This window comes from Carcharodon carcharias (assembly GCF_017639515.1).
Source record: "Carcharodon carcharias isolate sCarCar2 chromosome 37 unlocalized genomic scaffold, sCarCar2.pri SUPER_37_unloc_10, whole genome shotgun sequence".
Lineage (NCBI taxonomy): Eukaryota > Metazoa > Chordata > Chondrichthyes > Lamniformes > Lamnidae > Carcharodon > Carcharodon carcharias.
In genome coordinates this window covers 156,222-172,714 of record NW_024470759.1, presented here as the reverse complement: position 1 = coordinate 172,714, position 16,493 = coordinate 156,222, and the positions used below count along the sequence as shown (strand labels likewise).

At 54.7% G+C, this 16,493-nt stretch overlaps 1 protein-coding gene across 1 annotated transcript in view; it reads left to right on the top strand.

Annotated features, from left to right (window-relative positions):
- The window catches only part of LOC121274666 (alpha-actinin-2), a 179,480-nt gene that overhangs the window by 70,752 nt on the left and 92,235 nt on the right, over positions 1 to 16,493 (top strand). The window contains exons 11-14 of the mRNA XM_041181958.1: positions 725 to 872; positions 1,195 to 1,345; positions 2,710 to 2,818; positions 3,399 to 3,539. Coding sequence (XP_041037892.1) covers positions 725 to 872; positions 1,195 to 1,345; positions 2,710 to 2,818; positions 3,399 to 3,539 — 549 coding nt within the window. The remainder of the gene's footprint in view (positions 1 to 724; positions 873 to 1,194; positions 1,346 to 2,709; positions 2,819 to 3,398; positions 3,540 to 16,493) is intronic.

The following is a 16,493-nucleotide window of genomic DNA, read 5'->3' as shown; positions in this document are numbered from 1 at the left end:
CCCCACGAGGGGGAAACATCCTCTCAGCCTCCACCCTGTTATAACTCACCCCCCTCAGGATCTGATATGTTTCAATAAGATCACCTCTCATTCTTCTAAACTCCAATGGGTACAGGGCCCAACCTGCTCAACCTTTCCTCATGAGACAAACCCCCTTCATCCCAGGAATCAGCCGAGTGAACCTTCTCTGAACGGCCTCCAGTGCGAGTCTGTCCCTCCTTAAATAAGGAGACCCAACTGTGCACAGTGCTCCAGGTGGGGTCTCACCAACACCCTGTACAGCTGTAGCAAGACTTTTATATTCCAGTTCCCTTGTTATAAAGGCCAACATTCCAGTTGCCTTCCTAACTATTTGCTGTACCTGCACACTAATGTTTTGTGATTCATGCACTAGGACACCCAGATCCCTCTGCACCTCAGCTTTCTGCAGCCTCTCTCCATTTATATAACATGCTGCTCTTCTATTCTTCCTCAATTTGACCCACTGATGAAGCGAGCTCCCCTTTAGACCTTCCCCTGTCAGTCCCACTATCTTTCCAGCCTCCCTCATCTCCCGGTGCACCGGTGTAACCTTCCCTCGCTCCCGGTGGAGGTGATGTCGGATCGGTGGTAGACGTGGAGGACCTGCCCCCTCCCCAGTGGCGATAACCAAGGCAGGTCTGAGTCACGGGCGCTCTGAACGTCAGAGCCTCTTAGTCTAAATACTCTTTTCTTTTCTCACCAGGATATTGCCAATGCCTGGAAAGGACTGGAACAAGTTGAGAAAGGTTATGAGGAATGGCTTCTGACAGAAATCCGCAGACTGGAGCGATTGGATCATCTAGCAGAAAAGTTTAAGCAGAAATGTGCTCTTCATGAGGCCTGGACTGCAGGTAGGTGACCCTCACTGACCCCTATCCCTCATCTGGCCCCTGCCACTCACTCACTAACTCTTTCTCTTTCCCTCTCTCTCTCTTTCTCTCTCACTCTCACTCCCTCCCTCCTTCCGTCATTCACTCCCTCTCTCTCTCACTCTCTCTCTCTTCCACTCTCTCTCTCCCTCTCTCTCTTTCTCTCTCACTCCCTCCCTCACTCCCTCCCTCACTCTCTCTCTCTCTCTCCCTCCCTCACTCCCTCTCTCTCTCCCTCTCATTCCCTCTCTCACTCTCTCTCTCTCTCTCCCTCTCTCACTCTATCTCTCTCTCACTCTTTCAGGTAAGGAGGATATATTGAGTAAGAAGGATTATGAATCGGCCACTCTGATGGAGATTCGAGCTCTCACGAGGAAACATGAAGCGTTTGAAAGTGACCTGGCTGCTCATCAGGACCGTGTGGAACAAATCGCTGCCATCGCCCAGGAACTCAAGTAGGAACTCCACCGCCCCTCTCTCTCTCTCTCCGCCTCTCTCACTCCCTCTGTCTCTCTCCGCCTCTCTCACTCCTTCTGTCTCTCTCTCGCTCTCTCCGCCTCTCTCACTCCCTCCGTCTCTCTCTCTCCGCCTCTCTCACTCCCTCCATCTCTCTCTCCGCCTCTCTCACTCCCTCCGTCTCTCTCTCTCTCTCCGCCTCTCTCACTCCCTCCGTCTCTCTCTCTCTCCCTCCATCTCTCTCTCCCTCCCTCCATCTCTCTCCCCCTCTCTCACTCACTCCCTCTCTCTCCTCCCTCCGTCTCTCTCTGTCTCTCACTCCCTCCCTCTCTCTCCTCCCTCTGTCTCTCTCTCCCTCCCTCTCTCTCTCACTCCCTCCGTCTCTCTCTCTCCCTCCACCTCTCTCAATCCCTCCATCTCTCTCTCTCTCCTCCCTCCATCTCTCTCTCTCCTCCCTCCATCTCTCTCTCTCCTCCCCCGTCTTTCTCTCTCACTCTTTCTCTCCCTCCGTCTCTCTCTCTCTCCCCCCAAGTCACTCTCTCTCCCTCCCTCCAGCTGGCTCTCTCTCTTGCTCCCTCCGCCTCACTCTTTCCCTCCCTCCGTCTTGCTCCCTCTCTCTCTCCCTCCGTCTCTCCCTGTTGTAACTGAGGGGATAGCCCCTCCTGCTGTCTATCAGGAGTAACGTGATGTTCTTGGAGGCTCCGATCAATGAGCCCTAAGCGTGGGCAATCCAGGGGAGGGGGTGGGGGATTGTTGACGAGAGACCCGGCCGGGAGTGTAGATCCGGGAAAGCTCTCTGTGATAAAGTTTATCTGTTTCTTGTTGAAACCTGTCCACTCCGTCGAGATTTACAACAGCCTACATGAAAACGTGAAGAGCTTTATATTATTCTCACGGTGAGGGACATCCAGACTGGTATATTCTCTCTCACTCGCTCACTCACTTACCCACTCACTCTTGCTCTCTCCCTCCCTGCATCTCTCCCTCTCCCTCCATCTCTCTCCCTCCACCTCTCTCTCTTTCTCTCCATCTCTCTTTCTGTCACTCTCTCTCTCTCCCTCCATCTCTCTCTCACTACCCCATCTCTCTCTCTCTCCCTCTCTGTCTCCTTCCTTCCATCTTTCTCTCTTTCCCTCCCTCCGTCTCTCTCTCCTTCCGTTCATCTCTTTATCTCTCCCCCCACCACCAGAGGAGATAGGGTCGATAGAGAGAAACTATTGAATCCTTTAATCATCTTAAATCCCTCGAGTAATTATCCCTAATCCTCTGCATTCGAGGGAATACCAGCCTAGTCTCTGTTAGCTGCTCTGGTGACAACCCTTTCAGCGGTGGGATCATGCTGTGCCTGTGTTATGTGTTTCAGCGAGTTGGATTACCATGATGCCGCCAGTGTGAACAGCCGTTGCCAGGCAATCTGTGACCAGTGGGATACTCTGGGCACCCTAACCCAGAAGAGGAGAGATGCCCTAGAGGTATGTCACACACCCCAGCACCAACACTGGGTTGGTCAACTCTCTGAACTTCTGTTTCGAAACTGTTTTATTCTCTCTCCCTGTCTCTCTCTCTCTCTCTCTGTTTCTCTCTCTCTGACTCTCTCCCTCTGACTCTCTCCCGATCTCTGTCCCTCTTTCTGTCCCTCTCTCTCTGTCTCTATCTCACTCTCTGTCTCGCTCTCTGCCTATCTCTCTTTCTCTCTCTTTCTGCCTCTCTGTCTCTGTCTCTCTCTCTGTCCCTCTCTCTCTGTGTCTCTCTCTCTCCCTGTCTGTCTGTCTCTGTCTGTCTGTCTGTCTCTCTCTCTCTGTCTCTCTCCCTGTCTGTCTGTCTCTTTCTCTCTCCCTCTCTCTCTGTCTCTGCCTCTGTCTCTCTCTCTCTCTCTGTCTCTCTCACACTCTCTCTGTCTCTCTCTCTCTGCCTCTCACTCTCTCTCTGTCTCTCTCTCGGTCTCTCTCCTTCTCTGTCAAAGTTTCTCTATCTGACTCTCGCCCACTCTTTCCTCATTCTCTCTCTCTCTCATTCTCTCTCTCACCCTCTCTCTCACTCTCTCTCTCCCAGCGGAATGAGAAACTTCTGGAAACCATTGACCAGCTGTACCTGGAGTTTGCCAAGCGAGCTGCCCCCTTCAACAACTGGATGGACGGTGCGATGGAGGACCTCCAGGACATGTTCATTGTTCACAGTATCGAGGAGATCCAGGTAGGCAGAATAGCAGGAGCTCCGCATCCCTCCAGCTCCTGTCACCACCTCGGGACATCCCAAAGTGTTTCACAGACAATGGAGGACAATTTTTTGAAGTGTGCTCACTATTGTAATGGAGGAAACTCAGCAGCCAATTTACACACAGCAAGATCCCACAAACAGCAATGTGATAATAACCAACATCACACACTAACTCGCACCAAGTCGCATTTGCTCATCACTCACCCCCGTGCTCAATGACCCACATTAACTCCCGGTTTAATTTTAAAATTCTCATCCTTGTTTTCAAATTTCTCCTCATGCCTCCCCCACTAATCCCCCATATCTGTAACCTCCTCCAGCCCCTACAACCCTTCCTAACTCTGTAACCTCCTCCAGCCCCTACAACCCTCCCTATCTCTGTAACCTCCTCCAGCCCCTACAACCCTTCCTATCTCTGTAACCTCCTCCAGCCCCTACAACCCTCCCTATCTCTGTAACCTCCTACAGCCCCTACAACACTCCCTATCTCTGTAACCTCCTCCAGCTCCTACACCCCTCCCTATCTCTGTAACCTCCTCCAGCCCCTACACCCCTCCCTATCTCTGTAACCTCCTCCAGCCTCTACATACCTCCCTATCTCTGTAACCTCCTCCAGCCCCTACAACCCTCCCTATCTCTGTAACCTCCTCCAGTCCCTACACCCCTCCCTATCTCTGTAACCTCCTCCAGCCCCTACAACGCTCCCTATCTCTGTAGCCTCCTCCAAACGCTACAACCCTCCATATCTCTGTAACCTCCTCCAGACCCTACAACTCTCACTATCTCTGTAACCTCCTCCAAACGCTACAACCCTCCCTATCTCTGTAACCTCCTCCAGCCCCTACAACTCTCACTATCTCTGTAACCTCCTCCAAACGCTACAACCCTCCATATCTCTGTAACCTCCTCCAAACCCTACACTGCTCCCTGTCTCTGTAACCTCCTCCAGCCCCTACAACCCTCCCTATCTCTGTAACCTCCTCCAGCACCTACAACCCTCCCTATCTCTGAAACCTCCTCCAGCACCGACAACCCTCCCTATCTCTGTAACCTCCTCCAAACGCTACAACCCTTCATATCTCTGTAACATCCTCCAGCCCCTACAACGCTCCCTATCTCTGTAACCTCCTCCAAACGCTACAACCCACCCTATCCCTGTAACATCCTCCAGCACCTACAACCCTCCCTATCTCTGTAAACTCCTCCAGCCCCTACAACCCTCCCTATCTCTGTAACCTCCTCCAACCCCTACAATCCTCCCTATCTCTGTAACCTCCCCCAGCCCCTACACCCATCCCTATCTCTGTAACCTCCTCCAAACCCTACAACCCTCCCTACCTCTGTAACCTCCTCCAAACCCTACAACCCTCCATATCTCTGTAACCTCCTCCAAACCCTACACGGCTCCCTATCTCTGTAACCTCCTCCAGCCCCTACAACCATCCCTATCTCTGTAACCTCCTCCAGCACCTACAACCCTCCCTATCTCTGTAAACTCCTCCAGCCCCGACAACCCTCCCTATCTCTGTAACCTCCTCCAGCCCCTACAACCCTCCCTATCTCTGTAACCACCTCCAGCCCCGACACCCCTCCCTATCTCTGTAACCTCCTCCAGGCCCTACAACCCTATGTCTGTAACCTCCTCCAGCACCGACACCCCTCCCTATCTCTGTAACCTCCTCCAGCCCCTACAATTCTCCCTATCTCTGTAACCTCCTCCAGCACCTACACCCCTCCCTATCTCTGTAACCTCCTCCAGCCCCTACAACCCTCCCTATCTCTGTAACCTCCTCCAGTCCCTACACCCCTCCCTATCTCTGTAACCTCCTCCAAACGCTACAACCCTCCATATCTCTGTAACCTCCTCCAGCCCCTACAACTCTCCCTATCTCTGTAACCTCCTCCAGCACCAACAACCCTCCCTATCTCTGTAAAGTCCTCCAGCCGCTACAACCCTCCCTATCTCTGTAACCTCCTCCAGCCCCTACAAACCTCCCTGTCTCTGTAACCTCCTCCAGTCCCTACACCCCTCCCTATCTCTGTAACCTCCTCCAAAGGCTACAACCCTCCATATCTCTGTAACCTCCTCCAGCCCCTACAACTCTCCCTATCTCTGTAACCTCCTCCAGCACCTACAACCCTCCCTATCTCTGTAAACTCCTCCAGCCTGTACACCCCTCCCTATCTCTGTAACCTCCTCCAGCCCCTACAACCCTCCCTATCTCTGTAACCTCCTCCAAACCCTACAACCCTCCATATCTCTGTAACCTCCTCCAGCCCCTACAACTCTCCCTATCTCTGTAACCTCCTCCAGCACCTACAACCCACCCTATCTCTGTAAACTCCTCCAGCCCCTACAACCCTCCCTATATCTGTAACCTCCTCCAACCCCGACAACCCTCCCTATCTCTGTAACCTCCTCCAGCCCCTACAATCCTCCCTATCTCTGTAACCACCTCCAGCCCCGACACCCCTCCCTATCTCTGTAATCTCCTCCAGGCCCTACAACCTTATGTCTGTAACCTCCTCCAGCCCCGACGCCCCTTCCTATCTCTGTAACCTCCTCCACCTCCTCCAGCCCCCACAACCCTCCCTATCTCTGTAACCTCCTCCAGTCCCTACACCCCTCCCTATCACTGTAACCTCCTCCAGCCCCTACAACCCTCCCTATCTCTGTAACCTCCACCAAAACCTACAACCCTCCATATCTCTGTAACCTCCTCCAGCCCCTACATCTCTCCCTATCTCTGTTACCTCCTCCAGCACCTACAACCCTCCCTATCTCTGTAACCTCCTCCAACCCCTACAACCCTCCCTATCTCTGTAACCTCCTCCAGCCCCTACAATCCTCCCTATTTCTGTAACCACCTCCAGCCCCGACACCCCTCCCTATCTCTGTAACCTCCTCCAGGCCCTACAACCCTATGTCTGTAACCTCCTCCAGCCCCGACACCCCTTCCTATCTCTGTAACCTCCTCCAGCCCCTACAACCCTCCCTATCTCTGTAACCTCTTCCAGCCCCTACAACACTCCCTATCTCTGTAACCACTTCCAGCCCCTACAACCCTCCCTATCTCTGTAACCTCCTCCAGCACTGACACCCCTTCCTATCTCTGTAACCTCCTCCAGCCCCGACACCCCTCCCTATCTCTGTAACCACCTCCAGCCCCTACAACCCTCCCTATCTCTGTAACACCCTCCAGCCCCTACAACCCTCCCTATCTTTGTAACCTCTTCCAGCCCCTACAACCCTCCCTATCTCTGTAACCTCTTCCAGCCCCTACAACCCTCCCTATCTATGTGACCTTCTCCAGCTCCTACAACCCTCCCTATCTCCGTAACGTCTTCCCGCCCCTACAACCCTCCCCATCTCTGTAACCTCCTCCAGCCACTACAACCCTCCCTATCTCTGTAACCTCTTCCAGCCCCTACAACACTCCCTATCTCTTTAACCACTTCCAGCCCCTACAACCCTCCCTATGTCTGTAACCTCCTCCAGCCCTGACACCCCTTCCTATCTCTGTAACCTCCTCCAGCCCCAACACCCATTCCTATCTCTGTAAACTCCTCCAGCCCCTACAACCCCTCCCCATCACCGTAATCTCCTCCAGCCCCTACACCCCTCCCTATCTATGTAATCTCCTCCAGCCCCTACACCCCTCCCTATCTCTGTAACCTCTTCCAGCCCCTACAGCCCTCCCTATCTCTGTAACCTCCTCCAGCCCCTACACCCCTCCCTATCTCTGTAACCTCCTCCAGCTCCTACATCCCTCCCTATCTCTGTAACCTCCTCCAGCCCCTACAACCCTCCCTATCTCTGTAACCCCCTCCAGCCCCTACAACCCTCCCTATCTCTGTAACCTCTTCCAGCCCCTACGACCCTCCCCATCTCTGTAACCTCCTTCAACCCCTACAACCCTCCCTATCTCTGTAACCTCCTCCAGCCCCTACAACCCTCCCTATCTCTGTAACCCCCTCCAGCCCCTACAACCCTCCCTATCTCTGTAACCTCTTCCAGCCCCTACGACCCTCCCCATCTCTGTAACCTCCTTCAACCCCTACAACCCTCCCTATCTCTGTAACCTCCTCCAGCCCCTACAACCCACCCTATCTCTGTAACCTCTTCCAGCCCCTACAACACTCCCTATCTCTGTAACCTCTTCCAGCCCCTACAACACTCCCTATCTCTGTAACCTCTTCCAGCCCCTACAACCCTCCCTATCTATGTAACCTCATCCAGCCCCTACAACCCTCCCTATCTCTGTAACGTCTTCCAGCCCCTACAACCCTCCCCATCTCTGTAACCTCCTCCAGCCACTACAACCCTCCTTATCTCTGTAACCTCCTCCAGCCCCTACAACCCTCCCTATCTCTGTAACTTCCTCCAAACCCTACAACCCTCCCTATTTCTGTAACCTCTTCCAGCCCCTGCGATACTCCCCATCCATGTAACCTCCTCCAGCCCCTACAACCGTCCCTATCTCTGTAACCTCCTCCAGACCCTACAACCCTTCCTATCTCTGTAACCTCCTCCAGTCCCTGCGATACTCCCCATCCCTGTAACCTCCTCCAGCCCCTACAACCATCCCTATCTCTGTAACCTCCTCCAGACCCTACAACCCTTCCTATCTCTGTAACCTCCTCCAGCCCCTACAACCCTCCCTATCTCTGTAACCTCCTCCAGCCCCTACAACCCTCCCTATCTCTATAACCTCCTCCAGCCCCTACAACCCGCCCTATCTCTGTGACCTCCTCCAGCCCCGTCACCCCATCCCTATCTCTGTAACCTCCTCCAGCCCCTGCGATACTCCCCATCCCTGTAACCTCCTCCAGCCCCTACAACCATCCCTATCTCTGTAACCTCCTCCAGACCCTACAACCCTTCCTATCTCTGTAAACTCCTCCAGCCCCTACAACCCTCCCTATCTCTGTAACCTCCTCCAGCCCCTACAATCCTCCCTATCTCTGTAACCACCTCCAGCCCCGACACCCCTCCCTATCTCTGTAACCTCCTCCAGGCCCTACAACCCTATGTCTGTAACCTCCTCCAGCCCCGACACCCCTTCCTATCTCTGTAACCTCCTCCACCTCCTCCAGCCCCTACAACCCTCCCTATCTCTGTAACCTCCTCCAGTCCCTACACCCCTCCCTATCACTGTAACCTCCTCCAGCCCCTACAACCCTCCCTATCTCTGTAACCTCCACCAAAACCTACAACCCTCCATATCTCTGTAACCTCCTCCAGCCCCTACAACTCTCCCTATCTCTGTTACCTCGTCCAGCACCTACAACCCTCCCTATCTCTGTAACCTCCTCCAACCCCTACAACCCTCCCTATCTCTGTAACCTCCTCCAGCCCCTACAATCCTCCCTATTTCTGTAACCACCTCCAGCCCCGACACCCCTCCCTATCTCTGTAACCTCCTCCAGGCCCTACAACCCTATGTCTGTAACCTCCTCCAGCCCCGACACCCCTTCCTATCTCTGTAACCTCCTCCAGCCCCTACAACCCTCCCTATCTCTGTAACCTCTTCCAGCCCCTACAACACTCCCTATCTCTGTAACCACTTCCAGCCCCTACAACCCTCCCTATCTCTGTAACCTCTTCCAGCCCTGACACCCCTTCCTATCTCTGTAACCTCCTCCATCCCCGACACCCCTCCCTATCTCTGTAACCACCTCCAGCCCCTACAACCCTCCCTATCTCTGTAACCTCCTCCAGCCCCTACAACCCTCCCTATCTTTGTAACCTCTTCCAGCCCCTACAACCATCCCTATCTCTGTAACCTCTTCCAGCCCCTACAACCCTCCCTATCTATGTAACCTCCTCCAGCCACTACAACCCTCCTTATCTCTGTAACCTCCTCCAGCCCCTACAACCCTCCCTATTTCTGTAACCTCTTCCAGCCCCTGCGATACTCCCCATCCCTGTAACCTCCTCCAGCCCCTACAACCGTCCCTATCTCTGTAACCTCCTCCAGACCCTACAAGCCTTCCTATCTCTGTAACCTCCTCCAGCCCCTACAACCCTCCCTATCTTTGTAACCTCCTCCAGCCCCTACAACCCTCCCAATCTCTGTAACCTCCTCCAGCCCCTACAACCCTCCCTATCTCTGTAACCTCCTCCAGCCCCGTCACCCCATCCCTATCTCTGTTACCTCCTCGAGCCCCTACAACCCTCCCTATCTCTGTAACCTCCTCCAGCCCTGACACCCCTCCCTATCTCTGTAACCTCCTCCAGCCCCTGCGATACTCCCCATCCCTGTAACCTCCTCCAGCCCCTACAACCATCCCTATCTCTGTAACCTCCTCCAGACCCTACAAACCTTCCTATCTCTGCAACCTCCTCCAGCCCCTACAACCCTCCCTATCTCTGTAACCTCCTCCAGCCCCTACAACCCTCCCTATCTCTGTAACCTCCTCCAGCCCCTACAACCCGCCCTATCTCTGTGACCTCCTCCAGCCCCGTCACCCCATCCCTATCTCTGTAACCTCCTCCAGCCCCTGCGATACTCCCCATCCCTGTAACCTCCTCCAGCCCCTACAACCATCCCTATCTCTGTAACCTCCTCCAGACCCTACAACCCTTCCTATCTCTGTAAACTCCTCCAGCCCCTACAACCCTCCCTATCTCTGTTACCTCCTCCAGGCCCTACAACCCTATGTCTGTAACCTCCTCCAGCCCCGACACCCCTTCCTATCTCTGTAACCTCCTCCAGCCCCTACAACCCTCCCTATCTCTGTAACCTCTTCCAGCCCCTACAACCCTCCCTATCTCTGTAACCTCTTCCAGCCCCTACAACCCTCCCTATCTCTGTAACCTCTTCCAGCCCCTACAACACTCCCTATCTCTGTAACCACATCCAGCCCCTACAACCCTCCCTATCTCTGTAACCTCCTCCAGCCCTGACACCCCTTCCTATCTCTGTAACCTCCTCCAGCCACAACACCCATTCCTATCTCTGTAACCTCCTCCAGCCCCTACAACCCCTCCCTATCACCGTAATCTCCTCCAGCCCCTACACCCCTCCCTATCTATGTAATCTCCTCCAGCCCCTACACCCCTCCCTATCTCTGTAACCTCTTCCAGCCCCTATAACCCTCCCTATCTCTGTAACCTCCTCCAGCCCCTACACACCTCCCTATCTCTGTAACCTCCTCCAGCTCCTACATCCCTCCCTATCTCTGTAAACTCCTCCAGCCCCTACAACCCTCCCTATCTCTGTAACCCCCTCCAGCCCCTACAACCCTCCCTATCTCTGTAACCTCTTCCAGCCCCTACGACCCTCCCCATCTCTGTAACCTCCTTCAACCCCTACAACCCTCCCTATTTCTGTAACCTCCTCCAGCCCCTACAACCCACCCTATCTCTGTAACCTCTTCCAGCCCCTACAACACTCCCTATCTCTGTATCCTCCTCCAGCCCCTACAACCCTCCCTATCTCTGTAACCCCCTCCAGCCCCTACAATCCTCCCTATCTCTGTAACCTCTTCCAGCCCCTACGACCCTCCCCATCTCTGTAACCTCCTTCAACCCCTACAACCCTCCCTATCTCTGTAACCTCCTCCAGCCCCTACAACCCACCCTATCTCTGTAACCTCTTCCAGCCCCTACAACACTCCCTATCTCTGTAACCTCTTCCAGCCCCTACAACCCTCCCTATCTCTGTAACGTCTTCCAGCCCCTACAACCCTCCCTATCTATGTAACCTCCTCCAGCCACTACAACCCTCCTTATCTCTGTAACCTCCTCCAGCCCCTACAACACTCCCTATCTCTGTAACTTCCTCCAAACCCTACAACCCTCCCTATTTCTGTAACCTCTTCCAGCCCCTGCGATACTCCCCATCCCTGTAACCTCCTCCAGCCCCTACAACCGTCCCTATCTCTGTAACCTCCTCCAGACCCTACAACCCTTCCTATCTCTGTAACCTCCTCCAGCCCCTACAACCCTCCCTATCTTTGTAACCTCCTCCAGCCCCTACAACCCTCCCAATCTCTGTAACCTCCTCCAGCCCCTACAACCCTCCCTATCTCTGTAACCTCCTCCAGCCCCGTCACCCCATCCCTATCTCTGTTACCTCCTCGAGCCCCTACAACCCTCCCTATCTCTGTAACCTCCTCCAGCCCTGACACCCCTCCCTATCTCTGTAACCTCCTCCAGCCCCTGCGATACTCCCCATCCCTGTAACCTCCTCCAGCCCCTACAACCATCCCTATCTCTGTAACCTCCTCCAGACCCTACAACCCTTCCTATCTCTGCAACCTCCTCCAGCCCCTACAACCCTCCCTATCTCTGTAACCTCCTCCAGCCCCTACAACCCTCCCTATCTCTGTAACCTCCTCCAGCCCCTACAACCCGCCCTATCTCTGTGACCTCCTCCAGCCCCGTCACCCCATCCCTATCTCTGTAACCTCCTCCAGCCCCTGCGATACTCCCCATCCCTGTAACCTCCTCCAGCCCCTACAACCATCCCTATCTCTGTAACCTCCTCCAGACCCTACAACCCTTCCTATCTCTGCAACCTCCTCCAGCCCCTACAACCCTCCCTATCTCTGTAACCTCCTCCAGCCCCTAAAACCCTCCCTATCTCTGTAACCTCCTCCAGCCCCTACAACCCGCCCTATCTCTGTGACCTCCTCCAGCCCCGTCACCCCATCCCTATCTCTGTAACCTCCTCCAGCCCCTGCGATACTCCCCATCCCTGTAACCTCCTCCAGCCCCTACAACCATCCCTATCTCTGTAACCTCCTCCAGACCCTACAACCCTTCCTATCTCTGTAAACTCCTCCAGCCCCTACAACCCTCCCTATCTCTGTTACCTCCTCCAGGCCCTACAACCCTATGTCTGTAACCTCCTCCAGCCCCGACACCCCTTCCTATCTCTGTAACCTCCTCCAGCCCCTACAACCCTCCGTATCTCTGTAACCTCTTCCAGCCCCTACAACCCTCCCTATCTCTGTAACCTCTTCCAGCCCCTACAACCCTCCCTATCTCTGTAACCTCTTCCAGCCCCTACAACACTACCTATCTCTGTAACCACTTCCAGCCCCTACAACCCTCCCTATCTCTGTAACCTCCTCCAGCCCTGACACCCCTTCCTATCTCTGTAACCTCCTCCAGCCCCAACACCCATTCCTATCTCTGTAACCTCCTCCAGCCCCTACAACCCCTCCCTATCACCGTAATCTCCTCCAGCCCCTACACCCCTCCCTATCTATGTAATCTCCTCCAGCCCCTACACCCCTCCCTATCTCTGTAACCTCTTCCAGCCCCTATAACCCTCCCTATCTCTGTAACCTCCTCCAGCCCCTACACCCCTCCCTATCTCTGTAACCTCCTCCAGCTCCTACATCCCTCCCTATCTCTGTAACCTCCTCCAGCCCCTACAACCCTCCCTATCTCTGTAACCCCCTCCAGCCCCTACAACCCTCCCTATCTCTGTAACCTCTTCCAGCCCCTACGACCCTCCCCATCTCTGTAACCTCCTTCAACCCCTACAACCCTCCCTATTTCTGTAACCTCCTCCAGCCCCTACAACCCACCCTATCTCTGTAACCTCTTCCAGCCCCTACAACACTCCCTATCTCTGTATCCTCCTCCAGCCCCTACAACCCTCCCTATCTCTGTAACCCCCTCCAGCCCCTACAACCCTCCCTATCTCTGTAACCTCTTCCAGCCCCTACGACCCTCCCCATCTCTGTAACCTCCTTCAACCCCTACAACCCTCCCTATCTCTGTAACCTCCTCCAGCCCCTACAACCCACCCTATCTCTGTAACCTCTTCCAGCCCCTACAACACTCCCTATCTCTGTAACCTCTTCCAGCCCCTACAACCCTCCCTATCTCTGTAACGTCTTCCAGCCCCTACAACCCTCCCTATCTATGTAACCTCCTCCAGCCACTACAACCCTCCTTATCTCTGTAACCTCCTCCAGCCCCTACAACCCTCCCTATCTCTGTAACTTCCTCCAAACCCTACAACCCTCCCTATTTCTGTAACCTCTTCCAGCCCCTGCGATACTCCCCATCCCTGTAACCTCCTCCAGCCCCTACAACCGTCCCTATCTCTGTAACCTCCTCCAGACCCTACAACCCTTCCTATCTCTGTAACCTCCTCCAGCCCCTACAACCCTCCCTATCTTTGTAACCTCCTCCAGCCCCTACAACCCTCCCAATCTCTGTAACCTCCTCCAGCCCCTACAACCCTCCCTATCTCTGTAACCTCCTCCAGCCCCGTCACCCCATCCCTATCTCTGTTACCTCCTCGAGCCCCTACAACCCTCCCTATCTCTGTAACCTCCTCCAGCCCTGACACCCCTCCCTATCTCTGTAACCTCCTCCAGCCCCTGCGATACTCCCCATCCCTGTAACCTCCTCCAGCCCCTACAACCATCCCTATCTCTGTAACCTCCTCCAGACCCTACAACCCTTCCTATCTCTGCAACCTCCTCCAGCCCCTACAACCCTCCCTATCTCTGTAACCTCCTCCAGCCCCTACAACCCTCCCTATCTCTGTAACCTCCTCCAGCCCCTACAACCCGCCCTATCTCTGTGACCTCCTCCAGCCCCGTCACCCCATCCCTATCTCTGTAACCTCCTCCAGCCCCTGCGATACTCCCCATCCCTGTAACCTCCTCCAGCCCCTACAACCATCCCTATCTCTGTAACCTCCTCCAGACCCTACAACCCTTCCTATCTCTGCAACCTCCTCCAGCCCCTACAACCCTCCCTATCTCTGTAACCTCCTCCAGCCCCTAAAACCCTCCCTATCTCTGTAACCTCCTCCAGCCCCTACAACCCGCCCTATCTCTGTGACCTCCTCCAGCCCCGTCACCCCATCCCTATCTCTGTAACCTCCTCCAGCCCCTGCGATACTCCCCATCCCTGTAACCTCCTCCAGCCCCTACAACCATCCCTATCTCTGTAACCTCCTCCAGACCCTACAACCCTTCCTATCTCTGTAAACTCCTCCAGCCCCTACAACCCTCCCTATCTCTGTTACCTCCTCCAGGCCCTACAACCCTATGTCTGTAACCTCCTCCAGCCCCGACACCCCTTCCTATCTCTGTAACCTCCTCCAGCCCCTACAACCCTCCCTATCTCTGTAACCTCTTCCAGCCCCTACAACCCTCCCTATCTCTGTAACCTCTTCCAGCCCCTACAACCCTCCCTATCTCTGTAACCTCTTCCAGCCCCTACAACACTCCCTATCTCTGTAACCACTTCCAGCCCCTACAACCCTCCCTATCTCTGTAACCTCCTCCAGCCCTGACACCCCTTCCTATCTCTGTAACCTCCTCCAGCCCCAACACCCATTCCTATCTCTGTAACCTCCTCCAGCCCCTACAACCCCTCCCTATCACCGTAATCTCCTCCAGCCCCTACACCCCTCCCTATCTATGTAATCTCCTCCAGCCCCGACACCCCTCCCTATCTCTGTAACCTCTTCCAGCCCCTATAACCCTCCCTATCTCTGTAACCTCCTCCAGCCCCTACACCCCTCCCTATCTCTGTAACCTCCTCCAGCTCCTACATCCCTCCCTATCTCTGTAACCTCCTCCAGCCCCTACAAACCTCCCTATCTCTGTAACCCCCTCCAGCCCCAACAACCCTCCCTATCTCTGTAACCTCTTCCAGCCCCTACGACCCTCCCCATCTCTGTAACCTCCTTCAACCCCTACAACCCTCCCTATTTCTGTAACCTCCTCCAGCCCCTACAACCCACCCTATCTCTGTAACCTCTTCCAGCCCCTACAACACTCCCTATCTCTGTATCCTCCTCCAGCCCCTACAACCCTCCCTATCTCTGTAACCCCCTCCAGCCCCTACAACCCTCCCTATCTCTGTAACCTCTTCCAGCCCCTACGACCCTCCCCATCTCTGTAACCTCCTTCAACCCCTACAACCCTCCCTATCTCTGTAACCTCCTCCAGCCCCTACAACCCACCCTATCTCTGTAACCTCTTCCAGCCCCTACAACACTCCCTATCTCTGTAACCTCTTCCAGCCCCTACAACCCTCCCTATCTCTGTAACGTCTTCCAGCCCCTACAACCCTCCCTATCTATGTAACCTCCTCCAGCCACTACAACCCTCCTTATCTCTGTAACCTCCTCCAGCCCCTACAACCCTCCCTATCTCTGTAACTTCCTCCAAACCCTACAACCCTCCCTAAGTCTGTAACCTCTTCCAGCCCCTGCGATACTCCCCATCCCTGTAACCTCCTCCAGCCCCTACAACCGTCCCTATCTCTGTAACCTCCTCCAGACCCTACAACCCTTCCTATCTCTGTAACCTCCTCCAGCCCCTACAACCCTCCCTATCTTTGTAACCTCCTTCAGCCCCTACAACCCTCCCAATCTCTGTAACCTCCTCCAGCCCCTACAACCCTCCCTATCTCTGTAACCTCCTCCAGCCCCGTCACCCCATCCCTATCTCTGTTACCTCCTCGAGCCCCTACAACCCTCCCTATCTCTGTAACCTCCTCCAGCCCTGACACCCCTCCCTATCTCTGTAACCTCCTCCAGCCCCTGCGATACTCCCCATCCCTGTAACCTCCTCCAGCCCCTACAACCATCCCTATCTCTGTAACCTCCTCCAGACCCTACAACCCTTCCTATCTCTGCAACCTCCTCCAGCCCCTACAACCCTCCCTATCTCTGTAACCTCCTCCAGCCCCTACAACCCTCCCTATCTCTGTAACCTCCTCCAGCCCCTACAACCCGCCCTATCTCTGTGACCTCCTCCAGCCCCGTCACCCCATCCCTATCTCTGTAACCTCCTCCAGCCCCTGCGATACTCCCCATCCCTGTAAACTCCTCCAGCCCCTACAACCATCCCTATCTCTGTAACCTCCTCCAGACCCTACAACCCTTCCTATCTCTGCAACCTCCTCCAGCCCCTACAACCCTCCCTATCTCTGTAACC